Raw genomic sequence first — 17,882 nt, forward strand, 5'->3', positions numbered from 1 at the left:
ATGGTGGGCTCGACGACCCACTGAGGACTTTTATGCTAGTTGGCTATTTATTTATATGAACTCTTGGGAGTAGCTATTTCTTTTATAGATATGTTGACAGGGGCCTTGCCGACCGAGGGCTTAATTTTAAGCTGAGATATACTTGTTTGTTTTCTTAATTGTGTGTGGCTGCCATGCGCTAGTAGCAAATTGTTCAGCAAGGTCAGCTTGAGCCTGAGTTTTGGCATTAGGATTCAGTTGCGCCCCTTGAGTTTGGGGCGTGACATCAGGTTAAACTTAGCACAACTTTTGACCCACAAACGAATGGCCAGGACAAATGAAATATTCAGACCTTGGATGATATGTTGAGAGTTTGTGTGATTGACTTTAAAGGTAATTGGGATGATCATTTGACTTCGGTTGAGTTTGCTTATAATAATAGTTATCACTCTAGTATTTAGATGGATCCATTTGAGGTGCTCCATGGTAGGAGGTGAAGGTCTCCTATAGGTTGGTTTGAAGTTGGTGAAGTGGATTTGACAGGGCCCGAGTCAATTTTTGATGCCATGGAGAATGTCTGACTTATTAGAGATAGGTTGAGACTGGCCTAGAGTAGAGAAAAATCTTATGTTGATGTGAGGAGGAGAGAGCTTGAATTTGTTGTAAATGATTGGGTTTATCCGAAAATTTCACCCATGAAAGGGGTGATGAGATTTGATAAGAAAGGAAAGTTTAGTCCATTTTATGTAAGTCCTTATCAGATTTTGAGGCATTTTGGTAATGTGGCTTATGAGTTGGATTTCCATTCTGAGTTGGCATCAATGCATCCAGTGTTTCATATGTCTTTGTTAAAGAAATGCATTGGTGATCCGACTTTATTTGTGCCTTTAGAAAGAATCGGTGTGAAGGAAAGTCTCTCTTACGAAGAGATCTTGATTGAGATTCTTGACTGTCAAGTTCGTAAGTTGAGGAATAAAGAAGTCCTACAGTGGAAGTCTTTGGAGGAATCAGTTAGTTGAGGGTGCTACTTTTTGAGAAAGCTTTTGGTTTTAACTTCCTCCATACCTTTGTCTTCTTAGTTGAGGATGCTACTTGGAAAACCAAAGCTCATATGATGTCGACATATCCTCATCTCTTTCTTCCAATTCAGTTTCAACATAAGGTAACAGTTCCTCCTTAGCACTCTTTCAAATCCATGTATTTCAATATTTTCATGTCTCAATATGCATGCATGTTTATGATATCAGTTTAAACTTCATTTTTAGTTCGTTGTCACTCCCTCCCTCTGTTTTCAGTGTTTAGCATTTTATATTGGCTTGCAAATCTTTCCCTACTTTTTTCAACCAAATTAGACCACATTTGAGGACAAAGGTTCATGAAATCTTAATTAGTTAAAACGTTCTCTTATTTTCATGAATCTCACCAAACATTTTCTTAGAAATTAAGAAGAGGAAAATTAGGATTCATTTGTAAAAGTTGTATTGTTATGTACATGCACACATGTGGTCTGGTGAGAAAATATATTTCTAGATTAAAGGAGTCACAATAGTTGTACAATATCCACCTATATATACATAGCAAAAAAAAAAACATCAGCATTCATGACTTGCGCAACAAGTCTGTTGGATCTTCCTTGCAGCTAATAACAAGTGGTGAAGCATGAATATTGTTCCTTTTATGTGAAATTGATAACTTATCATCCTGAATAACTTTTTCGACTTGTCCTGACACAGATGAAGATGAAGCTCCAAGTATCTGCACTGATAGACTTCCACCTACATGAATATATAATTAGAAGTTGATAGGAATGGAATCATGAAAATATTTGCAGCTATTTCCCAAGTGGAATAAAACCTCAGACCGAGCTATGATCCTGTAAAACAAAACCTTGTTTTTTTCGTAAGATTGAGCCAAAGTGTGAGTAGAATCATGTTATTCACAGTTCAAATCAAACTGATAGGGACAGTCTTACAAGGACCAAATCACTGAATGATTTCCTATTGCATACTGAAACTGGGAATCGATATTACCTAATACAAGGGCGGCCCCAATCCATCCACTTAAATCCCATCTCTCACCAAGGAGAAACCAAGCAAACCCAGCACCCCATATTGGTTCCAGCCCATAAATTATTGCAGTCTCTGTTGCTGATACATTACACATGGCAGCCATCTGCACATTAAATTGAGATGAAGGCCAAATATAGATGTCAGTTCATCCTTCTGATATCCTTTGAAACCAAAACCAATTGCCACAAAGGAGCATATTATTACGACTATAAGATATTTATGAACTAAATACTGGTCAATCAGCTTTTAGTTATAAATATTCCCATCGTAAGAAAAAAAACTAGTATAAGGCAAAATGTCCTGTTTTATTTTTTGCAAGCCAGATATCAGATGAAAGCTGCCAGATATATTAACATACAGACAGGTGACAGGTCAGTTCCATTTTGTCACACTGAGGTAAAGTACTGGAGAAAACAAAACCGTGGTTTACCAAGGATGTCCAGACATTTGACTTTTGCTTACCAAGCATGAATGTAAGGACAGACAAAGAAAAATGTAAGAAAATGAGAGTTCAGCGGGAATTGAAGAAGGTTTCATGAATACACTTGAGAAAATAGTTAATACTCTTCATACTTGTCAAGATAACAAAATTTTGAGCAGTAAATTATAACAAAGGATTTAGGAACTAACATCATCAATGAAGCTGATAATTCAAGGATAAACAACACAAATCCCACTAGCTTAGGGTCTAACTACGTGCCTTGAGTTTTCAAAATTACCATTCATGTCAGATTTTGGTCCCCAAGTCAAAATTAGGTGTAGTTTGTTCCAAGTACACCGTATCCCAGTGGATTCCCATGTATATGGAATACACTGACTCTCTCGCTTGCCGCTCTCCTCTCTCAATCGCCTCTCTCCCTCTCTCACTCACCTCTCTCCTTATGTATCGGTATTTCAGAATGTATCTGAAATGTATCTCGGATCTCAAATACATATATCTAATGCGATTCATATGCATCTAGGATACGCTAACTCTCTCGCTCACCTCTCTCTTATCTCGCTCGCATCTCTCCCTATGTATAATACATGTATCTAGATGTGTTTGACTTGAAATTTGATATGCAATTATTAATTAGTGAGGCAATATGTAATAATTTCAAACTATAGGGAGAATTAGTAAATATGGTAGAAATGTTTGTATAATTAGATGGTTTTTCATAATTCAATGATATGCATGAAGTCCACAATTCCTACAGATACAGACCCATTTAAGAGTGAGTCTATCCAAGTGAACAAAATAGCAAAGCTTTTCATGATAATATGTTACTTATAAAGAATATACATGCCATATATTCAAAGCAGACTTTTCCTAGATGTGTGATCAATTTAGATTAGCAAGGAATTAGGAACTCAATCATTCAAAGCATCAAATGAATACCAAGGGTATGGGATGAGAAGGTATTTATCAATATAACTGCTTAAACCTCGTACATTCACTAATTATCACTATTCCATGATGTTTCAAATTTAAAGTAGTAACTGCTGTTTAGAAAGGATCAGAGATGCTCTGGCCCAATTTAGAAGAATGCTAGCATTGTCATATAAATAATTGAGCAAACCTATGTGAAATGGTGTTTTCTTAAAGAAGGCATCCTTCTCTTAGCACCAAGATCTGGATCCTCAATTGGATTGGATACGCGATTGCGTTGATTCATTAGCGACAAGACGCATCGCGGAACTTGCCAACCACTATCTTAGGAACATATCGAGTCAGCCAGATAATCAGCCTAAAGCCTTTAACCACTCTCACACAACGCCATCTTACAACATGATTAGCCATGTGCAATAAGATCGGTCAAATGTATCACACACTACACTATTTTAATGTCCTATTGTAAACAGTAGATCTCTAACATCAGATAGATGTTTGAGCTTGTTAACAGTCGACTTCTTGTAATATAAGGGAATACATCTTGTAATGGTGATAGATATCGCCCAATCATCACAAAAGCAATGAATCAACATCAATTCATTGTTCTTTCAATTGTTTTTGATTGATTACCGATTCCAAAGGAACTAGAGTTATATCTCTTTTCCATTCCAGAGTTCTTATGCGTTCCCAACTGTATATTGTTTTCTTGCGGCCTACCTTAGACAAGTGTAAGCCTAAGTGCACTTTAACTAACTGTCATCCCTGGCTCGTCAATGTTTTTTATCAAGACTTAGCCTATAGAGGATAATCGTAGTCCCATCCTCCACTAAATCATTTTTTACAATTTAGCAATTATGAAGAAGGGTTGGCCTTACCCAAGATATTACACGAGCAGGTTCAGTCCGAAACCATAGTATGCTATAAGTAGCATTGATCACAATAATCAAAATTTGCTCACTTTTTTTTTTCTTTTCTTACGTTAATAACATGACCCTCAAGATAGTAGTCATTTTAAGTTTTTTTTTAAAAAAAATTTAAAAAAAAATATCTAAGTAGTTTAACAACGGTCGAAGCACGCCCGTCCAATGTGCTTCTTTCACGACATGCTATAGTCCTGGGTGTCTTCCAGTGGTCTAAGAATGAAGTTTGCACCAGCCTACTAGCAAAACAAAAGGTAAGGAACTTCTTTCACAACTTCAACCAATTAGTAATTTGTTAATTTTGGATAGAAATTTTTAATAAATTTAAAATCTAATAACTTTAAGAAATGTAATGAAATCTAAAATAGCTTTCTTGTGTATAAATGACAAAGTTGTTACAAATAAGAGACTACAAAAAATAGAGTATGAACTAAACTAAATTAATTAGAAAATTAAAGAAACATAGCTAAACAAAAAAATTCAATAAAACACAAGTTTTAACAAATTGTAAATTACCTTGATGAGTACACTCATGTTTAGCAAGATAAATGAAGAAAACCAAAATTCACTTCGTAGAAAAGTTTAATTTCTTAAAAATAAAATAGACTTTAATTAGAGTAACTTTTTATTTGATCGAGTAAGAAAAATAGAAAAAAACAAAAGAAAAGACGTTTAGGGTAATAAATTTACAATGCTCTCGTTGATTGAAAATTAATTAAACATGCAAATATTGATGTCATACCCTAACGTTTGAAATTAACTAACAACTTTTTTTTTCTTATTTGAAAACTTGTAATTTGGAAATCAACGAACAACTTGAAACACAAAAAATAAAATAAATTAAAGAATATAATTGTAAAACAATAAACTAATAACTTGCAATTAAAGAAATAACCACACATTAAAGGAAATGTAGTGTTGTAAATCTAGCAATATATAGCACTAGCCAAGGGGCATTTTAAAAAGAAAAAAAATTATCAATGTTGACGAACCTCGTGGAGGAACCTTTAGATTTTTGGGAAATTGGATTCTCTTAATCGCTATTAGACGGGATTGAAATCATGACCTTAGTTTGAACCCTCTTGTCCACTGCATTACATCACCATCTATTGCCAAGCAGGTTTAGCTAATCTAAAATATCCATTAGTTTCCATTTTTCGGATAAATTCACACATAAAAATAACAATTTCCCGATGAAGCAGATCATTTGAACCCCTTTCCTATAAGGTGGGTTAGCTGCTATGTCTTCTCCCTAACACAATCCAATATCACCAACAGACACATACAAAATGCTAAATATGAACATACAAAAATATAGAAAATGTTACAAACTATGGGTAGAAACAACAAGACTAGAATGTGGTATCAATAGCCTTTAAGAAGAATTGGGTGATTGTGATTCGAATGCTCCTTTACGGGTTTACTCTAGAAGAAATCTAGACAAGCATGTGGAGATAATCTATCTTAGTTTCTTTGTTTTAAATAGGATAAAATATAAGAAGTTATTATCGACAGCAGTTATCTACGGCAGTAACTATTTCTATCTCTATATATTAGGAGTTATCTTAATGTTCAATATAAATGTGTATTTTGGAGAAATCTACAGAAGAAAAGTATTATTATTATCTTTGTAACTGGAGATTTGTCCACTCCATACGGACATAGTTATTGGTACTCAACTTGATGCTAATCAAGGTACATCTGCTAAAGGAAAGAGTCCAGAACGTAATATAGGTACTCGTCACACCAGAAGGTTTTCTTGGGTCGAGGATGTTGATGTTGACGTGGATATGGCTTGGTGATTGAAGAATCCATCTCATAGGCCACACATAAAGATGGAATTCCCTCGATTTGAAGAAGGAGATCCTCGTGGCTGGATTTTGAAGGTGGAAAAATATTTTCGGAACTATCAAACTCCAAATGATCTAAAGGTAGATGTTGCAGCTATGTATTTGGAGGGTGATGCACTTGATCTCTTTGCATGGATTAATAGTTAGCGTACACTGCTGAATTGGGAGGACCTTGTTAAAGCTTTACAAGAGAACTATGGTCCTGCAGAATTTAAGAATCCAGATGAACATTTATGTTGCATTCGACAAATGGGCACAATACAAAAGTATCGCCGGGAATTTGCTAAATGATATGCCCGAGTCAAGAATTGGCCAGAACATTATCTTTTGGGGATGTTCCTTACGTCAGAACTCATAAGCCTAAAGTTGTATATAAAGTCATGAGCCTTGCAATGTAATTTGAGCAAAAAGTGGGTTCCAATCGTGGGCATAAAGGTCTCAATGACCAAATATGTCACAATCTAACACAACCCAAATTGGTTATGCACGTGAAGTTACTTACCAATCAGTAGGAAACCAACTCGTATCACAAACTAGTCCTAATTCTACACAGATATCTCCTCGTCCTTCTCTAAATTGTGCTTGGGAGATAGAGAAGTAGAATATAGCCAAAGGACTCTGTTTTAGTTTAAATGAAAATTTTGCGCCAGGTCATCGTTGCAAGACAATATCTCTCTTATGGAGACAAATGACAACATTGAAGGTGTTAAATCTGTGGAACAAATGTCAAGTGACATTATTGATGAGGATGTAGGTACAATTGACCTTGTTGAAATTTCATTCCATGCCTTTCTAGGTAACACAACAAGCACAACTATGAAACTTCAAGGGACCTTAAATAGAATGAATATAATGAACCTCCAGGTCATTTCCTCCATTTTACAATTCTTTCGGTGTTTAGAGATTTTCTATAGTGACCTCAGGTCATTTATGACTTGCTAGGACTGACAATTCGGTCGCCAGGTCGTTTATTTGGGTTTCGAGCAAGTTTTCTTATTTTGGAGCTTCTGAAGTTTGAATGGTTGACTGCGGTCAGAACTCTAGGTGCAATTTTGACGATTATGTTACCTCAGGAACATTGAGTTTGGTATGGAAACACCTTTGATACAGATCCTGAGATTTCTGGGCTCACTCCAAGCCACCTTGTTGATTTTTGTTGATTTTTGCTTGAAATGGAAATTGGGTGTGGGACCCACCTTTTGTTGAGATGACTTTCATAGGAAGTTTCGACATCTCTATTTAGTCTGAAATGTCGAATATGGTGAGATAGCATATTTCATTTGCATGCACGGGGTTCCGAACGAATCTCGAGCACCCTATCGAGGATTTTGAGCCTTGTTGCACCGCTAGTGTGGCACTTGTTCTTCTTCGCGTTCACGTGCCTCATGCTGCATTCGTTGTGGCCAAAGATTTTGGCTTCTGTGTTCGCGAGTCAAGTACCGCGTTCAAGAGGACCAAGGTAGTTGGTCATCGGATCCCGGGACTTGGGGCGCATTTGCGAAGGTCAAGGAGTTTGACCCTCCACGTTCACGGAGCTATGGGGACCTAACCCTTCACATTCGCAGACTGGGTCCTGTGTTCCAAAGGTCGGTTGACTGATCTTTTAATTAAAGACTAGTCTCGAAAATCAACATTCTCTCCAATTTTGTAATCTGATAAGTTGAGTTAGGGAGCTCCAAATTTGGTGATTTCAGTTGCATTGGGTCAGGAATTGTCAAGGCTTCATGTTAGGGTAATTGGGACAGTGTGAGGGACTTGTTTTGAAGGTAATTTCTCGTCGCGGAGACCTTCCTTGCCTCTTCAATAGTGGATTTTTGTGAACTATCTTGCATGGGCGGTTTTAACTCGTTTCCGAGCTCGAATTATGCTCATTTTCAGGGAACAAGTTCCTTGAGCTATTTTGGGCCCAATCTTATTAAGGGTCGGCTGAGTTATGGTTGTTGTGTACCTTCTGGGCTTATGGAAGTTCGGTTAGATTATGGTTTGATTATATAATTGTAGCATGTGTTGATTTGATAGCTAGTTACATAAATGATTTGGACTTGTCTTTATTTTGGTGCTTCTCGTTTCGACCGAGTTGGGTTGGCCTCTTGGCCGTTGTGAAGTGTAGCGGTGGTTACCGAGCTGTATCTCCGATTGGTTGGCTTTCATAGTGGACTCTCGTAGTGGTTAGGTCGTTGGGCTAGCTCCTCTAGGTATGTACCCTTGCCCCAGTCCTTTCCTCATTTCATTCTATTCCATTGTATCTGCTTATCTTAATTGTGCTTTATCTCTTCTTTAGTTGTTTGTGTTGTACTTTCCTTATTTACATATTTGTACCTGTTTTGTCTTTGGAGCTTAGTCGGTCTATGCCTACTGAGTACCACTTGTTGGTACACATACTACACTTTTGTAGCCTGCAAAATATAGTACAGGTTCTCACCATTGACACGTGCCTTGTTCGGAGTAGCTTTTGAATCCGGAGACTAGGGTAAGCTCCTGATGTCCGGAGTTGTTGATCACTCTCTGTTTTGGCTAGGACTAGTCTTTATTTTTGTATTCGGAGACAATTTTGTATATATTTGTATTTTGGCTTGTACTCCTATTTTGATTAGAAATTCGACTACCGACTAAAGCCAGGTCTTGGGGTCGTTTTGTATGCATTTATATTGTTATCTCTTCATTTGTTCATTGTTATTGTTCAATGCTTTCTTCAAGTTTTTCTTCCACATGATAGCTCGTTACTCCTGGTTCCGGGCTATGGGTTTGGCTTACCTACTGGTGGGGTATTGATAGGTGTCATCATGACTTGAGAAATCAGTTTGTGACACGCAAGGTGCTGCTTCTAGTTGATAGTGGGTCATCCCACAATTTTATCTCTCAAAAAATTGTTGAAGAATTACAGTTGCTTGTTGAAGTTGTGCCCTACTTTGGAGTCCAGATTGGCAATGGTGATATCATACATTGCAACCGTCTATGCCAAAATCTTGTTGTGAAATTCCCTGGATTAACTATTGATCAAAATTTTATCCTTTCACTGTTGGAGGAGCAGATTTGGTGCTTGAATTAAGTGGCTTGTTCTTTAAATACAGTCCAAGCTAACTGGAATGAGATGTTTTTTATTATTCAATGGGATAAGCGATATAAGCTTCAGGAGGTTCCACAAGAATCATATGCACTAGTTGATTCCCAATATTTCTCCAAGGAGGTTGATACTTCATAACTCTCTACCCATTGATATTCAAAGCTTACTTCATAAGTTTGAATCAATTTTTGAAGAACCCAATGCCCTACCACCTTTTCGTCAACACATCCACTCCATCCCTCTGATTCCTAACTCAAAACCACCCAATATCCGCCCCTACCATTATCCGTACTTCCAAAAATCAGAAATTAAAAACCAAATCTCTGAATTACTCCGAAAGGGTTTTATAAGGTCAAGTACCAGACCGTTTGCTAGCCCTGTCCTTATCATCAAGAAAAAGGACATACATGGTGCATGTGCAATTGATTATAGAGGTCTCAACCAAATCACTATTCAATATAAGTATCCAATTCCAAATATTGATAAGTGAGCTTCTTGATAAATTGCATGGGACACCTAATTTTTTCGAAGATTAATTTGTGTTCTGGTTACCACCTGATACGTGTCGATCCCGCAGACATTCATAACACTGTTTTTCGTACGCACTCTGGTCATTATGAATTCACTGTTATGCCCTTTTTTTATAATGATCCTTGAGGGGGTTAGGGGCTGAGTAACACCCTCGGGCCTTAACATAAATAAAAGTAAGCAAAATGCAAAGAGGGGGACATAAACCTTACCTCCGGTCCTATGATGGTTCATGAGTTAGTTAACTTGCTAAAGTTACCAACTCTTCCCCTTATTCTAGAAATCAAACCTAAAATATATGCACCTAAGAAGAGAGGACTCCCATTACAAAATTCTAGGAAAGTGTAAATAAACGTGACTCTCCCCTTGCCAAGGAACTGTAATGCCCTTTGGTCTCACTAATGCTCCTTCTACGTCTCAATGTGCTATGAATGATTTGTTCAGACCACACCTGCACAAATTCATTCTTATATTCTTTGACGACATTTTGGTATATGGTCAAACCTTTGAGCAACATATCAGTCATTTGCAACTTGCTCTCCAACTTCTCAGAGATAATCGTGTCAATGCCAAAACTTCTTAATGCTTATTTGGGCAAATCCACATTTTTTTTTGGGCCATGTGATTTCCAAAAAGGGGGCTGGTGTTGATCAGGATAATTCAAGCTGTCTTGGAGTGGCCAGTACCAATTAATGCGAAGGAGTTATGTGGATTTCTTGGGTTAACAGGTTATTATCGCAGATTTATGAGGATATTTGAAAACCTTAAAGCACATTTCCTCCAACCTTTTTTGGCCAAGGATGAAGCATGATGTTAAGATTTTTGTTAGAATTGTTTAGTTTGTCAACAAGTCAAATACCAAGCTCTAGCACCTGTTGGACTTCTACAAATGTAGCCTATACTTGATAGAGTATGGGAAAGATATCTCACTTGACTTCATTGTAGGACTTCCCAAATCTGGTGGTTTTGATACAATTTTGGTTGTCACTTGTCATAGATCGTCTCAGCAAGTATTCTCATTTCATCCTACTTTCTCACCCATATACTGCCAAGATTGTCGCTAATGATTTTTCGCAGAGAAGCTGTGCGTCTTTACGGCATTCCTTGGTCAATCCTATCTGATCGGGATGTTATCTTTCTCCGTGACTTCTCGCAGGAGCTTTTTCGACTTAGCCAAACAAGGCTAAGAATGGGTACATTGTACCATCCACAATCTGATGGAAACACAAAGGTGGTTAACAGATGCTTGGAATCGTGTTTACAATGTTTTGTTATGGAGCAACCTCGTACATGGAATCATTATTTATCATGGACAGAATTTTCTTTTAACACGGGCTTCCACTCATCCACAGAGACTAGACTACCCCATTCAAGGTTGTTTATGGCAGCCTCATTGTGTCTTAACACTTTTGACCCTTTAGCAAAGGCCACAGAAATTTCAAGTCTCAACCAGGAGGCTGAAATTAGCGAAGCATTGGAGGGTACACGTCAAAACAACTCGATGCAGATGATGAGAGTGAAAAGATCCGAATCCCTAGGGCACCACGAATTTCTCCTCAGAATAATCAATTAATCTTGGCGCGCATCAGATTCATACTACTCTTCCCAGAATTTTTGTGACTCTTCATCTCTATCATGCAATGATGAAGGCAATCTCACCCCTACAGTCATTGAAACTTCCAAATGGACCAAGCTTGTGATGGTGAAAGCTTGCAAGGCCTTCGGGATAAATGTTGCTAGATTTGAACACGAACTCCTAGATATGGTGCTTAGAATGGAACAACGGAGACAACTGCAGTTACAACAAAAACAGGTAATTCAGGGGCAGGACAACCCAAAAAGGAAGAAGAAGGGAGAGAATGAACTAAAAAGCTTCTTTGTGACCTGATACAACATAATGGCGACAAGAGGGTTAGGGGTAGGAAATACAAAGCTTTCTCTGGATGAAAGTAAAAATTTTGAGTTGGAATGTCAGGGGGCTCAACGACATCAATAAAAGGAGCACAATAAAGTCCTTAATCAGAAAGTGGAATCCTGATGTAATATGTTTGCAGGAAACCAAACTAGAGGAATGGTTGAGCTTGATCACTGGGCAGTTATGGGGAAATAGATGGGCCAGCTGGGCAGAATTAAAAGCAAATGGTACAAGGGGAGGCATCATCAAACTGGGTAAATATTAGCACACATCAGGGGATCTATACAGTTTCATGTATGCTGGTAAGTGTGCAGGAAAATTTCCGATGGTGTTTCACTAGAGTTTATGGGCCTCATACAAATATTGAAAGAGAAGATCTTTGGTATGAGCTTGCAGCAATAAGAGGAGTGTGGGATGACAATTGGGTCATAGGAGGCGACTTCAATGTATGTCGCTTTGAAAGTGAGAGGTACAATTGCATAAGAAGGTCCAAGGCTATGAGTAGCTTCAATGACACCATCTCGGACCTTGGCCTCATGGATTTGCCTTTGCAGGGGGAATTCTATACCTGGACTAGAGGAGATGATCCAATTCAAGCATCAAGAATTGATTGGCTCCTGATATCCCCAGAATGGAATGACTGTTTTAACGCAATCAATCAATTAGCACTCCCTAGTGTAGTCTCCGATCACAGGCCTATACTCTTGAAATGTGGGGATTGGGAGTCTAATCCATCTTACTTCAAGTTCGAAAGTATGTGGCCAGAGGAAGAAGGCTTCTTGGAGAAGGTCAAAATATGGTGGCAAAGTTACTCTGTTAATGGGACACCAGATTTTATTTTATACCAGAAGCTCAGATACTTGAAGAAAGATATCTCAAATTGGAATAGAGAGGTCTTTGGCAAAATTGACACTAACAGAAACAGGGCACCGGAGGAATTAGCTGCTATTGAACATGCTTCAAAGAATAGAGCACAGACTCTAGAAGAGAAATCCAAAGTTCTATGTCTCAAGTTGGAATTGCAAAAGCTAGCAAAAATTGAAAAAGTATCTTGGAGGCAAAAATCAAGATGCTTGTGGCTTAAGGAGGGGGACGGGAACACAAAATATTTTCAGAAAGTTGCCAATGGTCGTAGGAGGAACAATACCATCGATAAACTCAAAATAGGTGAAGTCATTGTGGATGATAAAGTTGTAATCAAAGAAGAAATTTTGAGTTTTTACCAGCAACTATACACTGAAAATGAACCTTGGAGGCCCACTGTTCGCTTTGAAAATATGGCATCCATCTCCCTGGATGAAAGAGATTGGCTGGAAAGAAATTTTGAAGAGGAGGAAATTCATGCTACCATCAAGGCTTGTGCACCTGACAAGGCTCCAGATGGCATTTTTTTCAGAAGGCATGGGATGTAATTAAATATGAAGTAATCGGGGCCCTAAAGCACTTTCACCATAACTGTCATATGGTCAAGTCCTACAATGCTTCCTTTATTGCCCTCATTCCTAGAAAGAAAGGGGCAATAGAATTAAAAGATTACAGACCCATCAGTCTTATTGGGAGTGTGTACAAGTTAACAACAAAGATTCTTGCGGAGAGACTTAAATCTGTAATTGAGAAGTTGCTATCAGGCTACCAAAATGCATTTGTTAAGGGTAGACAAATCTCAGATGCTGTATTGATAGCAAATGAGGTGCTGGATTGGAAGCAGAAATCAGGAGACGCAGGGTTGTTTAAACTTGACATAGAGAAAGCTGTTGACAAGCTTAATTGGGCCTATCTGTTCACAATCTTGAGAAGGATAGGATTCGGGAATAGGTGGATCAGGCGGATCAAATACAGTTTGACAACAGTAAAATACTCTGTGCTCATTAACAGAGGGCCTGTAGGTTTTTTCTCTCCTCAAAAAGGGCTAAGGCAGGGAGACCCCCTCTCTCCCTTTCTTTTCATCCTTGCTATGGAAGGCCTTAGTAAGATGCTCCAAAAAGCATGTCAGCTACAATGGATTGAAGGCTTCAAAGTAGGCAGTCCCACGGGAAACAATGTCACAGTTTCACATCTGCTTTATGCGGATGATACTCTGCTATTTTGTGGGGCAGATAGATCACAAGTTATTAAGCTAAACTTGATTTTGCACATCTTTGAAGCTGTCTCTAGACTACACACAAATATGTTAAAAAGCACTATCTATCCAGTAAACTCGGTGCAGAATCTGGTAGAGCTAGCCGGAATCATGTGCTGCAACATAGGGTCCTTTCCAACAACTTATCTTGGGCTGCCTTTAGGTGCAAATTTCAAGGCTAAGGAGATATGGTCGGGAATAATTGAGAAGTTTGAAAAAAGACTAGCAACATGGCAAATGCAGTATCTTTCTTTTGGAGGAAGAGTTACATTGATTAATAGTGTAATCGACAGCATCCCTACATATCATATGTCCCTTTTCCCTATTCCAGCAAAAGTTCTCGAAAAGCTCAACAGAATGAGAAGGAATTTTCTATGGGAAGGCAACAGCAAGGATCATAACTTTCACTTGGTTAAGTGGGCAAAAGTGACACAACCTAAATCTCAAGGGGGGTGTGGGTATCAAAGATCTTGCAGCTCACAATAAAAGCATGATGATGAAATGGTTATGGAGGTACGGAACTGAAGACATTGGATTGTGGAAAGAGGTGATCAAAGCTAAACATGGTGAGCTTACTCACTGGTCCACAAATGTCTCAGCACATGCATATGGAGTTGGTCTATGGAAAAGCATCAGTAAATTTTGGCCAAATTTTGCTGGGAACATCACATTTAGAGTTGGCAATGGATCTCACATCAAATTTTGGAAGGACATATGGTTGGGAGACACAACTTTGGGTGAGGAATTTCCAAGTTTGCACCTCATTGCAGCTGAACCAAATTCTACCATAGCATCCAACAGATCAGACGACATTTGGGACCTAAGGTTCAGGAGAAACCTAAATGACTGGGAACTTAATGACATTTTTGCCCTCTTTGCCAAATTGCAGCCTTTCTCCTTTTCACCCCAAGAGCCTGATAGATTGAAATGGGGTAACTCAAGAAAAGGTCACTACTCAGTCAAGGAAGGGTATCACAGCTTATGCTCAAGGAACTCAATGATTGACAAATGGTCATAGAAGCATATATGGAAGACAAAATTACCTACCAAAGTGATCTGTTTCAGTTGGACGCACTACATAACTCATGCCTCTCACAGGATAATATCTCCAAAAGGAAATTCCAACTTGCTAACCGATGCTATTTCTGCCACAAGCACACAGAAAGTGTCAACCACTTGCTACTGCACTGCCCAGCTGCCTCAGACCTCTGGAATATGTTTTGTTGCTTTTTTGGTCTTTCATGGGTCATGCCTTTCTCTGTTAGGGATGCTCTTGAAAGTTGGAGTTCACGGGATGTTGACAAAGCCATCAAGAGTATGTCGGTGATGATCCCTGGTGTTATCTTGTGGTGTTTATGGACAGAGAGGAACAAAAGATGTTTTGATGGAATTTCAACTTCTAGAAATCTTTTGCGAGGCAAATGTCTAGTTAGCCTTTTTAGTTGGTCCAAACTGACCCCTGTAAATAATTTAGAACTCTTCTTGGATTTTGTTAGCTCTATAGCTTAGAAAGAGGCTACAAATCCTTTTTTTTGTGAGCTTAACTGATCTATCCTTGTAAAGCTTGCATCTTCTTGATGCCTTGAAATGAATCTACTTACTTCATCAAAAAAAAAAAAAAAAAGGTTGTTTATGGTAGAGACCCTCCATCCATTTCTCCTTTTGTTTATGAAGAACAACTTTTGAATAGTGATGCCATGCTGAAAATTCTCAAGGATAACCTTTTAAAGGCTCAAACTCGAATGACCAACAAGCTAATTCTCATCGTCGAGATGTTACCTTTCAAGTTAGAGATTCTGTCTTTCTACGTGTTCAGCCTTACCATCAATGTTCTTTGGCTCATCGTGCGAAAAATTGTCCCCTTGATTTTTCAGTCCATATAAAATGGTACGACGTGCGGGACCTCTAGCATATGAACTGGAGCTTCCTGCTTCCTCCAAAGTCCATCTGATTTTTCATGTATCTTTGCTCCATTCAGCTCATGGTCAACAAGTTGTTATAGCACCAGCCCCTCTTCCTCTTACTGAAGATTGGAACTCGCCATATCTCCTGCTAACATTCTTGCGCATCGATGGGTCAAAGAAGCTGGTGCTTCTTCTTTGGAACTGCTAGTTCAATGGGTTGACCGTCCCCTTGAAGAAGCTAGTTGGGAGAACTATGATCTCATTGCAGATCAGTTTCCTTCTTTTCACACCTTGAGGACAAGGCAACTTTTCAGGGGGGATGCACTAATACGAATGCTCCTTTACGGACTTACTCTAGAAGAAAATCTAGATAAGCATGTGGAGATAATCTATCTTAGTTTCTTTGTTTTAAATAGAATAAAATATATAAGCAGCAGTTATCTATAATAGTTATAAGCAGAAGTTACTACCAGCAGCAGTTATCTACAGCAGTAACTGTTTCTATCTCTATCTATGAGGAATTATTTCTATGTTTAGTATAAATATGTGTATTTAGGAGAATTCTGCAGAAGAAAAGTATTATAATTTATAATTATCTTTGTAACTGGAGATTTGTCCACTCCATATAGACATAGTTATTGGTTAATGTAGTCTTTAAGATTCTTGCACTTTATTTAACTAGTAAAGTTTTATCCTCATCTCATTTCATCTTAGTTTCTATCAGATTGTCTCATCTAAAAGCTTAAAATGTTAGAGAGATTAATTACTCAATTACATTTTCAACAACCTCTTCATGTGCATGCCTAACTCATTTTCTTGGCCAAGAATGTGGAAATTCTTTTTTGATAATCGACGGCAGTTAGCCTTGAATTGAGAATTTCTGTCTGCTCTCATAACATGTTTGTGTAACCATCTCATCTAAAAGTTCTAGTTGTTAGAGAGATCACATTTTTCATTACTTAATTATGTCTTCAAACACTTGTATCAAATATGTACAGTACCTAGAGCTGCTACCCATTCATGAAAAGGATAGTTGGCTCAATAGGTATGCAAGCTACCAGCTTACTCATCTCAACTATTTAAATCAGCATCTAAAAATGTATATCTAGTGACATACGAAGTTTAAAGTCCGTTACTGTCTTGACTCTTAACCATACCAAAATAAAAATATCTTTCTAGTGTATCTACATTTATAGTGTAAAAATACACCATACCGGAGCTACTGCAATCTCACCTCTCTCTCAGTCTCTTCCACTCATTCTTGGCCCAGTCAGTAGGAAAGCTACCACCTTTTATATAGTGAAATGTATACTTAAGTGTCAGAAACCATTTTGACCAGAGCAAACTACTGTTCCAGTATATCCACCTTCATATTAAAACAAATACCAGAATCATGGAAGCCACTTTTATACATTCATACACACACACACACACATATATATATATCAGTCACACAAAAAAAGAAGAAGATAAACAAGGATCAGTGTTCATAACGCCATCTTCATTGGACCTCAAGCATAATATATGAGACTATGTGAAGTCAAGCGTGAAGAGCCTTAGGCCAGCTCTCATTTGCAGCTACTTAAAGTACCTTAAAGAATATCTTTTTAGGCAGACGGAGAAGGGTACCTCTATCCATAGACACAACCCAGTTGAAAATAAGCCAGTGTAAAGAGCAGGTATCCAGGGAAACGACAAAGCTGAACTCCAGAATGTTGACCATGTCCAGTCAGTCGGATTTAGTGCTAGAGTACCGAAAAATGAGCCTCCAATAAAGTACCACAACGTTGATACGAGAGCAACAACCAACATCTGAAGAAATAGATGTAGCCATTATGTGGGAACTTAGAATGAAATCATAGTGGCCAACAAGAAGATGAAAGATAGGTAATGCACAATTCCCTAGCAAACCTCATAGCCAAGGAGCGGTATAAAGTTCTCTTTACTAGTACTTCGTGATATATGCTCAGTTCGTAGCATATGAACCCCAAAAAAGAGTGCACTTAAGAAGTTTAACAAATCTCCAACCTGAAATGTTCATATATACAGGTGAACACTTTTACATGGACATAGTTTGTTAGGAAACTAACAGCCTAATAACAGCTTTTAAATAAAAAAGCTTAAAACTATTGGTAATCATATCACAAGCATATGTGGAATTG

General features: G+C 38.1%; 1 protein-coding gene across 1 annotated transcript in view; it reads right to left on the minus strand.

The window, feature by feature from the left end:
- Positions 1-1,490: 1,490 nt before the first annotated feature.
- Positions 1,491-17,882, minus strand: part of LOC125867105 (uncharacterized) — a 28,013-nt gene continuing 11,621 nt past the window's right edge. The window contains exons 5-8 of the mRNA XM_049547530.1: positions 17,632-17,748; positions 17,350-17,532; positions 2,010-2,151; positions 1,491-1,754 (exon numbers count right to left, since the gene is read on the minus strand). Of these exons, the coding sequence (XP_049403487.1) occupies positions 1,579-1,754; positions 2,010-2,151; positions 17,350-17,532; positions 17,632-17,748 (618 nt within the window). The 3' untranslated portion in view covers positions 1,491-1,578. The remainder of the gene's footprint in view (positions 1,755-2,009; positions 2,152-17,349; positions 17,533-17,631; positions 17,749-17,882) is intronic.

The sequence above is a fragment of the Solanum stenotomum genome, chromosome 6 (assembly GCF_019186545.1).
Source record: "Solanum stenotomum isolate F172 chromosome 6, ASM1918654v1, whole genome shotgun sequence".
Lineage (NCBI taxonomy): Eukaryota > Viridiplantae > Streptophyta > Magnoliopsida > Solanales > Solanaceae > Solanum > Solanum stenotomum.